At 36.2% G+C, this 16,539-nt stretch overlaps 1 protein-coding gene across 23 annotated transcripts in view; it reads left to right on the top strand.

Moving 5' to 3' along the window:
- The window catches only part of LOC127435273 (pleckstrin homology domain-containing family A member 5-like), a 207,633-nt gene that overhangs the window by 122,101 nt on the left and 68,993 nt on the right, over positions 1-16,539 (top strand). For 18 of the 23 annotated variants that reach the window (XM_051688583.1, XM_051688600.1, XM_051688599.1 and 15 more), the window contains exons 4-5: positions 8,328-8,411; positions 15,440-15,478. In XM_051688583.1, coding sequence (XP_051544543.1) covers positions 8,328-8,411; positions 15,440-15,478 — 123 coding nt within the window. The remainder of the gene's footprint in view (positions 1-8,327; positions 8,412-15,439; positions 15,479-16,539) is intronic. The other 5 variants (XM_051688606.1, XM_051688601.1, XM_051688605.1 and 2 more) reach the window with 1 other exon arrangement.

Here is a 16,539-nt window from a genome sequence, read left to right as displayed (position 1 = left end):
CCCATATTCTCCATTACTAATATTACTACTTTTCCTCCATTAATCAAATAAATTACTTGAGAGAATGTTATCCTGCAACTGTTAGCTCCCTTTGGAGAGCACACAAGCAAAACAAGATCAGTTCCTGGTGTGCTAAAGCAGTCCTATAACGGAAAATGTGAGTCTTCTTGCTCTTTTAAAATAAGAGTTTAATGCACTATTTAGACATTCTCTAACATTCACTACAACATGTACTTAAAGATACAGATTAAGAGTTTTATTGTAATAAGTTAATTTTATAAAATGAATGAATAGTGAAATTTCATTTGTTTTAAATCAATAATTTTAATCAATATATAGTTAGGATCAATTGTAGAATTGTAATATATTTATGATTTGTAATAATGTTTTGTTTACATAATATAATAATTTGCTAACAGGCTGCTGAGGGCAGTAAATACATTTCATATTTCCATATATTTCTTGTTTGAAAGCACTAAAATAATTGTAAATGGAACTGTTAAGGAACCGGATTCATTCATTGGAACCGTAATAGTTAATTAGAACTAGAATCATTAAGAACTTGAATTGTTAAGAAGATCCAAAATCATTGTGAGGAATTGGAATCGTTTAGAGAATCCAGAACTGTTAAGAGGAACCAGAATTTTGAGAGGAACCAGATTCGCTGGGAGTAACTAGAATCATTGAGAGAAACCGGAAGCACTTAGGGGAACCAGAATCATGAAGAGAAACTTGAACCATTGAGAGGAACCAGAATGTTGAGAGGAACCGGAATCACGGAGGAGAGCCAGAATCGTTCAGAGGAACCAGAATATTTAACTGAAACAAGAAAGATTAAGAGGACCTGGAATTGTTAAGAAGATCCAAAATCATTGAGAAGAACCAGAATCATTAAGAGAAACCAGAACCATTGAGAGGAACCAGAATGTTGAGAGGAACTGGAATGAGGTAAACCAGATTTGTTAAGAGAAACTGGAACTGTTGAAAGGAACCAGAATCGCTGATGGAAAACAGAATCGCTGAGGGGAACCGGAATTGTTGAAAGGAACCAGAATGCTGAGAGGAACCAGAACCGCTGATGGGAATCGGAATCGTTGAGAGGAACCTGAATCACTGAGGGGATCCAGAATCGTTGAGGAAACTGAAATCATCAAGAGGAACAAGAATCATTAAAAAGAACCAGAATTGTCAAGAAGAAACGGAATCACATCCAGAATCCTTGCTATTTCTATCCCTACTTGCAGTACTTGGAGAGGGACTGGACATTTCTTCCAATGCTGGACATGTCGACGCGTTTCTCCAGAACACCTGTTCTCCCTGCAGGCCTGGCAGATGTTTAGACCAGACACAACCCTTCTGCGCCCCTTGGGTGTTCTGCCCATTTGACAGAAGCAAGTGAAGTGTGACTTGCTCGCCCAAATGCACCTCTGAATGGCAGAGAGAGAGAGCTATTTTTCTCCGATCTGCTGTCAGTCATGCATGTATGTATGGAGACATCCCTGTGGCGCTCTATACGTGACATTCTGCTCTTTGTCATGTCACATGTACTCTTCTGTTACAGTGTGGAGGAATGTTAACTAGAGTTGGGCAATGTAATCCAGTGTTTATGATGTATTCAATGTTATATTGTTGCTGATATAAAATTAACCCACATTGTGAAGATTGCAATTATTTTAATGGACCTTTGGTCATTAAGCTTCCTAAAGTCTAATATGATAGCGTTAAAACACAAGATATTTTAATAGTGTCTCAGTAACCAACATAACCAAAATGTTGGTAGAGATGTGATGTTTGATTCTTTCCTGTTAATTTATTCAGTTTACTTGGCAACAATGGCTATTTGCTTAATATGATGGTTCCTCTGATTGGAAAAAAGCCCATTTAAAACCATTTCAGAATGCAGAATGTTTTATATCTGTTTTAGCAACAGATGCTGTTTTGTCTACATCATATTCAACACATATTGGGAAGAAAACCATTTCAGAGCAAATACATAAATATCAAGCTAGTATATAATATCAGCATTTTAAAATTCTGAAAAAAAAAACAAAAAAACAAAAAAAAAATAATATACATAGTGTGATCATCCAAACTTAGTATTAACGCACATGGCTTTTCATATACCAATATCTGTTATAAAGTGGGATTATGCGTCTCATATACATTCATCATGGAGCTCTGCTGAAGAATAGATTGAAAATCTTCAACTTATCTCCTTTTCGAAAGCTTTTAAACCTGCATTTGTCATAAAGCCCTATGTTCGCATCGCCATATTGATTGTTTCTTGTTCACCTTGGTATCTTGGATCTTCTGTCCTCTCTTCCTTTTGTTCTTTTTGTCTTGAAATCAGTTTAAAATCCACCAAGAGCGATCTATCTTTGAAGGTAGATGCTTCTGGGACCAACGTGGATGCGGTCGCTTTGCTTTGTCTATTGGTTAATGTATTGTTGCCAAGGCAACACTCATCCTGGAAGGATGCTTATCATGTTAATCCTTAAACACATACCTGGGGTCATTAGAGAACTGGGACCTCATTCTACCCCTTGTACCTCATCCATTTTTTGGAGTTGTGCCCACACCTCTTTAGTATTCCTCAGTCTATCTCTTATAAATAGTATGACACAAAAAAAAACACAAAAAAAAAAAACCATGCTCAATGTGTGTTTGACAGCCAGTTGCATCTCAATAAAATTTCAGTGTAAAAATAGTGAATCCTGTTCTAGTTTTGTCCTGATTTGTTGCATTTATCTCTTTAATTTATGAAAAATAAAACATCAAAATATATTTTATTTTATTGTTTTCTAATTGTCTTGAAAATATTTTTAAAATTGTACACTATCTGGACATTTTGTGCATCCATTTTTGATAAATATAAGTGTCGGGTCTCTAAAGACCTGAATATGTTAGAGTGTTTGGGAAAATGAACATGCATTTAAGGGTTAAGAGACTTCTTATGACTCTCAGTGGGCATCTTTGGGTGTTTACCTCCAGTATGACAACTGTTGTTGCATCTTATTCCTTAACTAGATTTTTGCGTTTCCAAAGAAAATGTGAAAGGTCCAATGACTCAGACTATTGATTTACAATCAGTAAACTTATATGTGCTGTTCTCTGTTTGCAGAACATGGTCAAACAAATTAGAAATAACATTGTTTAATGTCAGGATATCTCACCAGCTTTATTCTGTATTGCCACACTTCAGATGAACAGAGCGATTATGTTTGATCTTAAGCTACATGCATGACCGTATGATTTAATCCATTGTTTAATATGTCATCCTGTCTAGCCTGTTACGTTTAAATCAAGGGAGGGTTTTTTCACCAATGCAAAGGAGACAAATGCCAACAGACATCAAACCTACACTGAAGTTGTTTAATTTACACAGATCCCTTCATATAGTAATTTTTTCAAATGTAACAATGTCATTTTGTCAATCAACTTACATTTCTGCAAAAAGTCTTCTTATAAGAAGCAAACACCTCCAAAATACAGACGGACAGTTGGTGAATTTCTGGAAAACTGTCAAGAAATGTATGTGAATTCTCACTGTAATGTAATATATATATATATATATATATATATATATATACACACACACTGATCAGCCACAGCATTAAAACCACCTGCCTAATATTGTGTAGGTCCCCCTCGTGCCACCAAAACAGCAAAACATTTTTTTTTTTTTTTGGCACCATTCTGAGTAAATTCTAGAGACTGTTATGTGTGAAAATCCCAGGAGATCAGCAGTTACAGAAATACTCAAACCAGCCCATCTGGCACCAACAATCATGCCACGGTCCAAATCACTGAGATCACATTTTTTCTTTATTCTGATGGTTGATATGAACATTAACTGAAGCTCCTGACCCGTATCTGCATGATTTTATGCACTGCTGCCACACAATTCGCTGATTAGATAATCGCATGGATGATTGTTGGTGCCAGATGGGCTGGTTTGAGTATTTGGATTCTCACACACAACAGTCTCTAGAATTTACTCAGAATGGTGCCAAAACAAAAAACATCCAGTGAGCGGCAGTTCTGTGGACGGAAACACCTTGTTGATGAGAGAGGTCAACAGAGAATGGCCAGACTGGTTCAAACTGACAAAGTCTACAGTAACTCAGATAACCGCTCTGTACAATTGTGGTGAGAGGAATATCATATCAGAATGCTATTCTGAGATGCGGGTTGGGGCTGTTTTGGCGGCACGAGGGGGACCAACACAATATTAGGCAGGTGGTTTTAATGTTGTGGCTGATCGGTGTGTGTGTGTGTGTGTGTGTATATATATATATATATATATATATATATATAAAGAAATAAAAGCTGAAATAAATCATTCTCTCTACTATTATTCTGACATTTCACATTCTTAAAATAAAGTAGTGATCCTAACTGACCTAAGACAGGGAATGTTTTCTACGATTAAATGTCAGGAATTGTGAAAAACTGAGTTTAAATGTATTTGGCTAAGGTGTATGTAAACTTCTGACCCACTGGAATTGTGATATAGTCAATTAAAAGTGAAACAATCGGTCTGTTAACAATTGTTGGAAAAATTACTCATATCATGCACAAAGTAGATGTTCAAAACAACTTGCCAAAACTATAGTTTGCTAATATGAAGTCTGTGGAGTGGTTAAAAAATGAGTTTTAATGACTTCAGCCTGAGTGCATGTAAACTTCTGACTTCAACTGTACATACAGTAATGTGAAGTCAAAGGGAGAATGTGCTTAATTGTCCTGATATAATGTCATAATGTGAAACATCTTGGTCTTTAAAATAGGCATATTTTTTATGCAAAATATAGTTTATTAATGTTTGGTTTTTGATTTTACGATGATATTTAACCTGGCTATTTCTTCGAGATCCACCAGACCACACCCAATATATCCACATGTTACCAGCAGCCGTGAGAAATGTCCATGTGAGAAAGAAGCTTGTTGTGTGCGTTTATCAGTGCTAAACAGTGATTCACTGTTGTGACCTTTCAGAGCTCTGACTGTGTGACTGTATGTAATTGTATTTATTGAGACATCGAGCCTCATGGCATAGAGGAAGAGGGTGGAGAGGTGTGACAGAGGGTGGGCTGCTGGGTGTATGTCTGCATGCTCTTGTGATCGGGGTGTACTGTTTGACTGGGGAAGGCGGCACCAGTGACTACATGGTTGTATTGGCGTTTAACAGCATAAGTAGAGAGAGGGGGAGACAGGAGAAAAGAAGAGAGAAAGAGACGAATAAAGCGGTCCCAGAGGGAGACAGAGATGTTGAAGTTTAGCACCACCCCTCGCTCAAGGTGTGTCGTTTTGTGTGTGTTCAGAGTAACGTTGTCTCTTGTCATATGTTGAAGAATCGAATGGGTTTTTAAGTGGATTAGATTGCATTTAACTGGATCCTGGTGGAAAATCCAGCTAAAACTAGCTTCTGGTTCTGGTTTTACGTGGATTCTAACTGGTCCAATCTGGTTTAGATGCTTGATCATTTGGACTACCAGCAGGTGTGGCTGAGGTCAACCTGGTTTTAACCAGCTTCCAATGGTAGGTTTAGGTTTTACTTGGTGTCTGATTGGTCCAAGTTGGTTCCTTGTCAGGTGGACATTGTTTTAGGGTGTGTGTGTTATGTTCAGAGTGATGTCGCTAAGGGTTTTTTTTTTTTTTTTTTGGTAGAGCGATGTGCATCATAGGACAAGATACACCAATCTATTGCATTTATATTGGTTAGAAGAGGATATAAACTGAATTCTGGTGGGAAATCTAGCTAAAAACAACTTCTTGTGGTTTTACATGAATTCTAAATTCTAACTGGTCCAAGCTGGTTTAGGTGGTTGATCACTTGGACTACCAGCAGTTGGGACTGAAGTCAACCTTTGGATGATTCTTACGAAACCTTTTAAGAAAATGAACTGTTGAGATTAAACCCCAATCTAATATATATACATATATATATATATATATATATATATATATATATATATATATATATATAAAATTATATTTAGTATAAAGAATATTAAGCCTATATTTAAGGACAATTAAGATTTCGCATTTTAACATTATTTTCAGGAAATTTAAGCACATTTTATCCCCAATTTTGTGCGGCGTCTATTTCTCAAACTAGAGACTCTGATGTACTTATCCTCTTGTTTAGTTGTACATCTGGCCTTCCACATCTCTTTCTGTCCTTGTTAGAGCCAGTTGTCCTTTGTCTTTGAAGACTGTAGTGTACACCTTTGTATGAAATCTTTTGGGGGGCAATTTCAAGCATTGTATAGCTTCATTCCTCAACAATGATTGACTGATGAGTTTCTAGAGAAAGCTGTTTCTTTTTTGCCATTTTTGACCTAATATTGACCTTAAGACATGCCAGTCTATTGCATACTGTGGCAACTCAAAAACAAACACAAAGACAATGTTAAGCTTCATTTAATGAACCAAATATCTTTAAACTGTGTTTGATATAATGGCAAGTGATTTTCTAGTACCAAATGATCAATTTAGCATGATTACTCAAGGATAAGGTGTTGGAGTGATGGCTGCTGTCTAGATTTGATCAAAAATGACTTTTTTCAAATAGTGATGGTGATGTTTTTTACATCAGTAATGTCCTGACTATACTTTGTGATCAGATGAATGACACTTTGGTGAATTAAAGTACCAATTTCCTTCCAAAACAGCAAAATCTGTACATAATTCCAAACTTTTGGCACGCGCGGCGTGCGTGCGTGCGTGTGTGTATACACACAGTACTGTGCAAAATTCTTAGGCACATAAGATGTTTCACAAAAACATTTGTCTTAAGATGATTATTTATATCTTCAGCTTTAGTGTGTCAGTAGGAAATATAAATGTTAGACTCCCAAACATTACTTTTGCAAATACAAAAGATTAGAATAGAAGAACAGGGAGCCCTGCAACAGATGGCATGGCACCCACAGAGCCCCCCACTGAACATCGAGTCAGTCTGAGATTACATAAAGAGACAGAAGCAATTGAGACAGCTGAAATAGATAGAAGAACTGTGGCGAATTCTCCAAGAAGCTTGGAACATCCTATCAGCCAACAACCAAGAAAAACTGTGTCCAGATTACCAAGGAGAATTGGTGCTGTTTTAAATGCAAAGGTGGTCACACCGAATATTGATTTAGCTTTTTATGTTTACTGGACTTTGTATGAAAACTATTTATGTCATTATTTTTGAAGACATCCTCACTATGCAACATTTTTCACATGTGCCTAAAACTTTTGCACAGTACTATATATATATATATATATATATATATATATATATATATATATATATATATATATATATATATATATTCGCATTGAGGTAGTGAAAATTGAGGATTAAAATGTGCGTAACTATCATGAAAATACTGTGTAAAAAATCTTAAAGGGATAGTTCACCCAAAAATGGAAATTATCTCATCATTTACCCAACCTCATGGGATGGTCCTGATGTGTATGACTGTCATTTTTCAAAGATTTTGATAATAATATTTCAGCTCTTTAGTTCCATACAGTGCAAATGAATGAGACTCCAGTGTGACTCCAGTGGTTTAATCCATGTCATCAGAAGCGATATGATAGGTGTGGCTGAAAAATGAATTAATATTTAATTTATAAAAGTCATTTTTTACTATAAATCTCCACTTTCACATTTTGAAAGTGAAAGCAGAGATTTATAGTAAAAAAGGACTTAAATATTGATATGTTTCTCACCCACACCTATCATATTGCTTCAGAAGACATGGATTAAACCACTGGAGTCTTATGGATTTCTTCAATGCTGCTTGTATGTGATTTTTAGAGCTTCAAAGTTCTGGCCACCATTCACTTGCATTGAAAGGGCAAGAGAGAAATGTTTTTTAGTTTGTATTCTGCAGAAGAACTAAAGTCATACACATCTGGGATGGCATATGGGTGAGTAAATCATGAGATCATTTTTGGGTGAACTATCCCTTTTATGGCCCTAAATATAGGCTTCATTTTTTTATGCAAAATTAAATTTCTTATTTCTTTCTTGTTATTTTGAAGTAAAAGAGTACCTCGAAATTTTCTTGACAGGTTTTGTGTGAATCACCCTTATAAACCATCTTGGTCAATCTAGTTAGAGCTGATAGAACACTTTGTACTGGCAAAAACCAGCTTGAGCGCCTTAAGCAAGTGTGAGCTGATATGGCAGCATGCAAATCACTTTTTTTGAAAGTCAAACAGTTATCATGCCTGTTATCAAGGATAAGGAGTGTCTAGTTGTTTTGAATGAAAAATAATTTACACGTCTCTAATTTAGTCATATTTCTTTTTCCTTTTCTCTCCTACAGTCATAATGAACGCAAGGTGACCTGCAAGCATCCCGTCACAGGCTTTCCATCGCAAGACAACTGCATCTTTGTCGTCAACGAACAGTGAGTCATTTCTTTCTCTCTCTTCAGTCGCTCTTCACAGTTTAATACAGTTTTGTGTCAGAACAGAGCACTTTGTCTGAAACTCACAAAATTACTCAATGTCATGATTCATGCTGGCTATTGCACCCCACTACTGTGATGTCACTGTGGAGCTGGACGCCTCTTGGTATTTTTTGGGGTGCATTAATTCAGAGTCTTTTTGGCAGTCCACTGGCAGCCATCTTTGGAACGCTCTCAGGCAACTGAGAGCTTGCAAACAAGCGGCATACAAGTGCAGCTTCTGTCTACTTGAATGGGGAAAGACCGAAATCTCCAAAACGGTTGGGCAAGATTACGATCAAAGAACATATTTCAAATCAGCAGTAAAATCTGACAGCACTTATATCAAAAAATGTGCTGCTTTACCTCCGATTACGCAAAAAAAAAAAAAATAAAAAAATAAAAAAATCTGGTGAGCGTTCTATAATAATACAATTATATTTTGTATACAGTTAATAAAAAAACTGTTTTTTAAGGAAAGATGTTTTGTGATTATTTTTGTGAAAATTAAGTACATTTTTATCCTAAATACTTACAATAATGTATCAGGATGTTTTCATGAGATTTTATTTTATTTATTTATTTATTTATTTTTTGGTAATTTATAATATTTCATAATATTCTCAGTAATATATTTCACTTTTTTGTTGTTGTTATTTTACTGTAAAGAAATATTTTACTATAATTTTTTTTTTTTTTTTTACTTTTAATTTTTGTAATACATATTATTCTCAATAATGATCCTCATCAGGTTCTCAGTATATTTATTCATTTATTTATTTTATTTTTTTGTCACAGTAAAGACATTACAATTCAGTTATTTTGAAGTCAGAACAACAAATAAAACCATGATGTATACATTTCTTTACAGTTTAAATAATATAAAATATTCTGCATTACAGTAATGAAATCTCTATTTTCTCTCTTTCTTTCTCACTCTCTCTATATATATATGCTTAATTGTGTTTTTTATTTTTACTTTATATATATATATATATATATTTTATTTGCATTTATGCATTTAGCAGACACTTTTATCCAAAGCAACTTACAGTGCCCTTATTACAGGGACAATGCCCCCGGAGCAACCTGGAGTTAAGTGCTTTGCTCAAGGACACAATGGTGATGGCTGTGGGGATTGAACCAACAACTTTCTGCTTACCAGTTCAGTGCTTTAGTCCACTACGCCACCACTACTCGCACCACTTTGCATTACACTAATGAGAATTTGGGGGGAAATGTGCTTTAGTAAATCTTAATCAGACTTTAAAAAGGCTTCATTTTCTTTCTTGGCCAGTTTCATTCAAAAACATAATTCTCAGTGTGTCTGCTAAAGGGTGCATGTGTTACTATTTATTTGCTCCATTTAAAATGAGTGAGCCACTAAATAGTCAACACACTCCCACACTTTCACACAAAGCCGCTACCAATTAACAAGCCAACAATTAACAGAGAGCTGAGAACGTGATTATGCTCGGATGTCCGGGGTGATTGTGGACAAGACTGCTGCCAACAATAAGTAAAGTCATGACTTAGTCTGGGAAAATTCAGTCTGGGAGATGACAGTACCGTTGTTCTCCTCCTCCTCTTCACAGCTCATCTCTCCTGTCCAACATGAGCTACTCTCCTGATAATTGCCCACAGCCGAGCGCTCTGAAACCACTGGAAGTGCTGTACCACTGTCAAACACATCTCTAGTCTTTATCTCTCTCTCTCTTTCTCTGTCTGTTGTCTTCCTTCTCGTCTCTTCCTGTGTCCTCTATAAAAGTCAACAGCTTCCCTCCAGTTTATCCACCGATACCAACTAAATCGTCTCGTAGATAAACTTCAAAATCCTCTATCTCTACGGATATGATGGGTGAGACTGGATCTGATATAGAAAGAAAAACATTTGCGCAGGAGATATTCACTTTGGAGGAAGACGCATGGTGCTGCCAGAGGCCATATTTTGATAGTGGTCATGACTTTAAAGGATTGATATAAGAAAAATGCTAATTCTGTCACCATTTATTCACCCTCACGTTGTTCCAAACACATTGCTCTTATCCAAACAATGAAAGTGAATCCATCAAGCTCAACAAATGACCAAAAAAAGCATAAAAAGTTGACTCTTGTGCTATATTGTTTGAGGAACAGTCTGAAATTTAAGTCAATATTCACCGATATTCTTCCCATGCACCATCATGCATCCAAATGTATTCAAATATGGCACAGCACGACACATCACACCAGGATTAACGTACGTGAAGCCAAACACCATTGTTTCATTGGTTCAGTTTAAATTAGCAAAAGTGCACATTTTCAAGTAATGACTTAAACAGATTGAAATATGGCAAGACAAAATAATGAGAGGCATTTTAGTTGTTTAAAGTCTAAATTCTGGCTTGCTGCCAATTGTGGGATCCATTTTTATACCCGTTTCAATTATCGCCTCCATCATGCTTTTTCTGTTAATGCAGCAAAGTAGATGTTAATGAGATTTACACGTATTTTTACTCCACACTGTGTTAGATGATGTGAGAAAGTAGCACTCGAAGGTGTGTTTGTAAGATGGTGCCATAAGCGATGTCAAGCATGGCGTGAAATTTCAGAGCGGAGAATGTGATACAATGTTCACACTGGTTTTGATTAGTCAAAACCATCTGATTGGTTTTCGGCCTCTCTTTAGAAAGATCTCTTTTCAGCCAGTTCTTGCTTCAAGAGACATTGTAACTCAAATGGTGAAGTTTTGTTGATTGGTTTGTTGTTGACACCAGTATAGTTTCATGAGAATTCGTCACAATACTACAAGGCGGCGAATTCGAACCAATTTGTAGGACTTAGGCCTAAAGTGTCCTTTGCCCTTTTAACATTAATATCATTAATTAACATTTTGCTCTGGGTAGGGTAAAGTGTTACATTATTTGGGTAGGTTTAGGGATGGGGTTAGGGCTAGGGGTTTAAGTTACAAAAACACAGTTTTGGATTAAACGCCACATCGGGAACTACAAGGACACAAGGGACGCATCTCTCATTGGTGGGTGTATAAATCATACTGTTTTGTACGAATGAACTCGTACAAATTTGCCACCTATTGTGACAAATTCTTGTGAGATCGTGTTGGCTGACACCTATGTCTACAGGTAGGACTGGTCAGTATGTACTGCAGTTAGGACAGCTTTAGGTTTCTTCCGCATAAGAGCGACAAAGAAATATAGAATAATTTGAAAATACAGACCGTGACAGACCCCAAACAAGTCAAGACAAGGAAGAACTTACTGTAAGTAGTAGTGTTGAGTTCAGTTGTTTATGGTTGATGAGCAACACACAACTTGCCATTATAACCGAGAATTAAACTTATTTCTACAGTTTTGAAGTTTTTTTTTCTTTTTTTGCATCATCAAGAGAAAATTAATGACATGTACCTTTCAATGGCTTTTTTTCCAACAACTTTTTCATCGAATTTCCAGCAAAATAAGTATATTGTGATATATACAGTATACTGTTGCTGTGATTATAAAATTATCCTGATATATGATTTTGGTCATAACACCTATCTCTACTTCTACAATCTTAAAAATAATGGTTCCAACAAAGTGAAGAACCTTTTTAAAGTCTAAAGAACCTTTTTTTCCACTGTAAAGACATTTTGTTCAATAGGAAGGTTCCTTGGGTGGAACTTCATGGAACCACATTTGTTGATTAAAAAACATTTATTTTTAAGAGTGTTTCTAAAAGTAAATATTTTTCAGACATAATATATAGAATTGTTAGATTGTCACATTTTGTTTTGCATTAGAGAAATTTGCACAGAGAAAAGGAATGTAGTGAAAGAAATCGATAAAGATATTTTGTCAATAAGGTAAGATAGAGATGTTTATCTCATTGCATATTGCATTGCTGAAAAGATAATTTACCAACACTAATTAGTTGTCAAATTGAATCAAAGTAATTCCTCAAGAACACACTTGTCGTTAAGCCATAGATTTCCTTCAGACTGCAATCTGCCTATATCTGCCTGCCAGATAAAGCATTGTGTTTAAGGCCATTGGTCTGTCTTAATCAGCTGGGGTATCGACAGGCGTGGAGAATAATGTATCTGCTCCTGTGCAAACCAATTGCTGGAGACAGTTTAAGAACCGATTCCTGCAAAGCTGCTTTTTTTTTTTTTTTTTTGTGCAGTTTCCTGAAATTTATTTTGTGCACAATATGTTGCAGTATATATTCAGTGGAAAGTATTGTTTACATACACACTGCATTCTTTGGCATTGATTTAACTGAGGTTTCCTAAAGCTGAAGTGTGTCATTTTTATGTTAAAATACTATACCAGCTTAATATTCAGAGACAAATTTGAGCAACATTTACTCAACCAATGGCCTGAGTTTGGGTTTGTATGACCAGTGACAGATTGCGGAAGTATTTGGGGAAACCTGTTTTAAAATTTTTATTTTGGCAGATCCGTTTAGTAACGCTAGTTGCACCAATATTACACACTGGAGCTTTAAATTGGAGAAGTCCATAACTCATCTACATGCCTGGCGTAAATAAGCCCTTGACAATCACCATTGCCATGTCCACTTCAGAAAGAATGTGTGGGAGAAGTGATGCCAAGCGCCTTTGCGCACTTGTGGCCTCTCCACTGCGCTGATGGAGTAGGCTAATGGGATTAAATGGTGCGCTGGAGCTTTGCTCTCATGATAACAAGGTTACGGAGGCCCACAACTCTTTCTCGCGCCCACTCGCTCGCCTCTGTCTTCTGGATCCTTTCTTTGCTTTACCATGCCCTTAATGGGAATTACATCGCTGTAATTTATTTCAGCTACTGGCCGGAAGACAGCACACAGCCTGTTATGAGCACTAGCCACAGTCACCTTTGCTATACGTTGACAACATGACCTCTAGTTTCCCCTCGTCATAGTGGACAACATTAATTTGCACAGTCACTTCTTTCATCAGTTTATATCACCATCCTCATAATTTCTCATATTTCCTCATTTTGTTAGACTGTTGTGATATATGAGGTTGGGGCACGCTGTAATAGCGCTCGTCTGGCCTTATATGTTTTGAGAAACACTCCAGATGTCTTTCATTACCGCAATGGTGTAAACTCCCACCCTCGGGTGCAAACAGGTAGCTGTGCAGTCATGTAAATATGTGCATGTATTAATCAAAATGTGGAGGCTGTTAGCATAGCTTCCAACTTTACGCCCATGTGGACAATGCCGCAATCAGAACGCCACTGCTGTGATTTGAGTTGTTGATTATTGTGTGGCAGATGCAAATGCACATCCCTGACGCAATGTTTCTATAGCCAAACATTACAGGAATGGTAGGGCTGAGTGAAATAAGCTTTAAGGATGCACCGATATTATTTTTTATTTTATTTTTGATACTGATACTGGTTTTAAGAAAGAGTTATAGGCAGGTAACAATACAGATATTTAGCCACTTAGCTACATCAGATCACTGTTATACTTAGGAATTATGCTTTAAAAATAAGTACAAAAGCTTCTTTTTTTTTTTTTTTTTACTGATCTAAAAATAAATTATTTCCATTTGAACATGGATTGCATCTATTGAACACAGACCAAAGTTTTAAAGAGAACAACAATAAAAGATAAATAGAAGATAAAAAGATAGAAAAAAATAACTAAATATGATAACATGATGATTGATGTGAAAAAAGGCTATTTTGTACTTCTAAAACATTTTTGCACTTAAAAACAACAGAACTCGGATTTTACATGTATGTGCTGTATATTATAGAACATAACAAATTCATACTTTGCATATGTTGAGCAATTCCATGGAAATGTCAACCACATCATGAAAAAATACCAAGTTTTAACCAAAGGAAAAGAAACCCTAATGGATCATGAATAATGCCGTCAAGACCGCTAGAGGGCGCCGCTTGCTCACACAGCACAGGCTGAAGCACTTAATGCAGACTATATTTTAAAATGCAGCCTTTTATGGTTTAGTTACCGTGCTAGGCCATATTACGATTTCAATCTTAATTCAATCATTCATGCTTCATTAATCAATATCATACCAATGTCTCAGAAGTCAAAGTCTGCTGGTTTCGAGATTGTTTCCCTCATCATGTAGCCTATAGGTAAGTGCCACTTCATGGCGGTTTTCCGCATTAACGTGAAAATGAGAAAGAATACAAATTTAACATGACATGTTCTTAGGAGAGCCAACTCTTCTACTTATTGTGACTTTTTTATTATTTCTAGATTGTGCATTTGAATTCACAGAGATTTTCCAAAGTGTGTTATTAATTAATTATAATTAAACCATCATTTTTTCATATCTGCTTTTTCATGCTAATAACCAATATGCAGATGGTTTTAATTTGGTCGATAACTGGCTGATAAATATTGGCAGCCAGTACATTGGTGCATCGCTAATAAGCTCCTTTCTGCTTGAAGGTGCCAATTTTGTGACAGAAGACTGTAAATCCAAGATTGTAAATTCAAGGCAGTTGTGTTTAACACCCCAAATGCTGGTCAGTGTTGTTACAGATGATCCACTATCTCAAGAGGCCTAGAGATTAATACTTTGAAAATGACTTGACTTAGTATTTCTATTCCATATTTATATCAGCAACAGCTTCACTTCTTTTACTTTTTTTATTATTTCTTTTTTTGCTTTCTAACTTTTACTTGCTGGAAAAAACAGTTTATACCAGCTCAAGATGGTCAAGCTGGTCAACCAGCTGTGTTTTGGGGCATGGTTAACTAGCTCAACCAGGTACCCACCAGCTTAGCCAAAGTGGTCCTACCAGCCCTAACTAAGACCAGAATGGTGTTACAGGTCGACCCCAACCCCATCAACTGGTAGTCCAGCTGTTCAACCACCTAAATCAGCTTTGTTCAGCTAAAAACCATGTTAAGACAACTATTATCCTGTTTTAGGATTATTTATAATTATAAATTGATTCTGAAATGTTTTAAAAAACTTAAATGATAACTGTTCATTTTCCTTTCCTTTTTCTGTTTTCTAGCCTGAATTGTGGGAAACTTGTGCATTTTGTTTTCAACAGGTAATGCTTTTGCAGGGAGCAGAATGGTTGCCTTTTTTGTCATCTCTTCTCTTAAGCTTCATTTGCTTCTTTTAAAAATGGGGCCTCCATTAATCTCTGGTTGTTTTGCCATTCTGTCTCATTAATTCTGCTCAAACACTAACCCGCAGCACTTTTTGAATTGGATTGCCTGATATCCTGCTATGCATTGCTAATGTGAAGATATGCAAGATTTATCTGCAAGATTTATGTGTTCCGTCCGATTTGTGTTGCCCACGTAGAAAAAGAAACATGAGTCTCCTTTCGCTGAAGTTGCACCGTTGCGCTGTGGGGTGCGAGCTGTCGGTCTCCGTCAAAGATGAATTATATTGTTCTTCGCTATTTCAGCGGGGCTTCTGTAATCCTGCACATTTGGTGTGCAACAGAGTGGTCTTTGCGTCTGCAAACACTCATTTATCAGGAGTGACAGCTTAACGTATACCGATACAGGGCTTGACATACATGCACCCTTGGTGGCCTCTCGTTAGTTAAAGAGTGATGGCGTACTGGTTGTAATTGATGTTAAGAGACCTGCCTTTGACAGGTTTATGGTAAATGTGAAGCTTTTTACGGTACAGTTTGCAAAAGTTAAGCATGATACAAAAAAAGGAACACACCAAGGAAAATTGCAAAGTAATGCACATCAAATCATTAAAGGAAGAGTTCACTTCTTGCATCATACTTTGAAGCACGCAGCACATACAGACTACATATTTATTTAATTATATTGCAGCCTTTTCCGGTTTTAAAATCACACTGGGTCACCCTCAAAAACATGCATTAACTGAAAGGGCTTCACTCCAAAATAAAATCTTCTGCCAAAATAAAAGCTCCATTTAAATGGAAAGAAAATATGACAGAAATATATCACTACTGTATAGTTATGTAATACTCACTGTAATAATATTAATAAATCATTAATTGTATTATATTTAAGCAATATCTCACATCTGTGATGCTCTGTTGTGCAACACTTTATTTGACAAAAATAACTCATTGTGTTTTGCATTGGGCTGTGAGGATCTGTATAAAAGCACTTCATT

The sequence above is a fragment of the Myxocyprinus asiaticus genome, chromosome 45 (genome assembly GCF_019703515.2).
Source record: "Myxocyprinus asiaticus isolate MX2 ecotype Aquarium Trade chromosome 45, UBuf_Myxa_2, whole genome shotgun sequence".
Lineage (NCBI taxonomy): Eukaryota > Metazoa > Chordata > Actinopteri > Cypriniformes > Catostomidae > Myxocyprinus > Myxocyprinus asiaticus.
The sequence above is the reverse complement of the archived record's forward strand: the minus strand, read 5'-3'. Positions and strand labels throughout refer to the sequence as shown.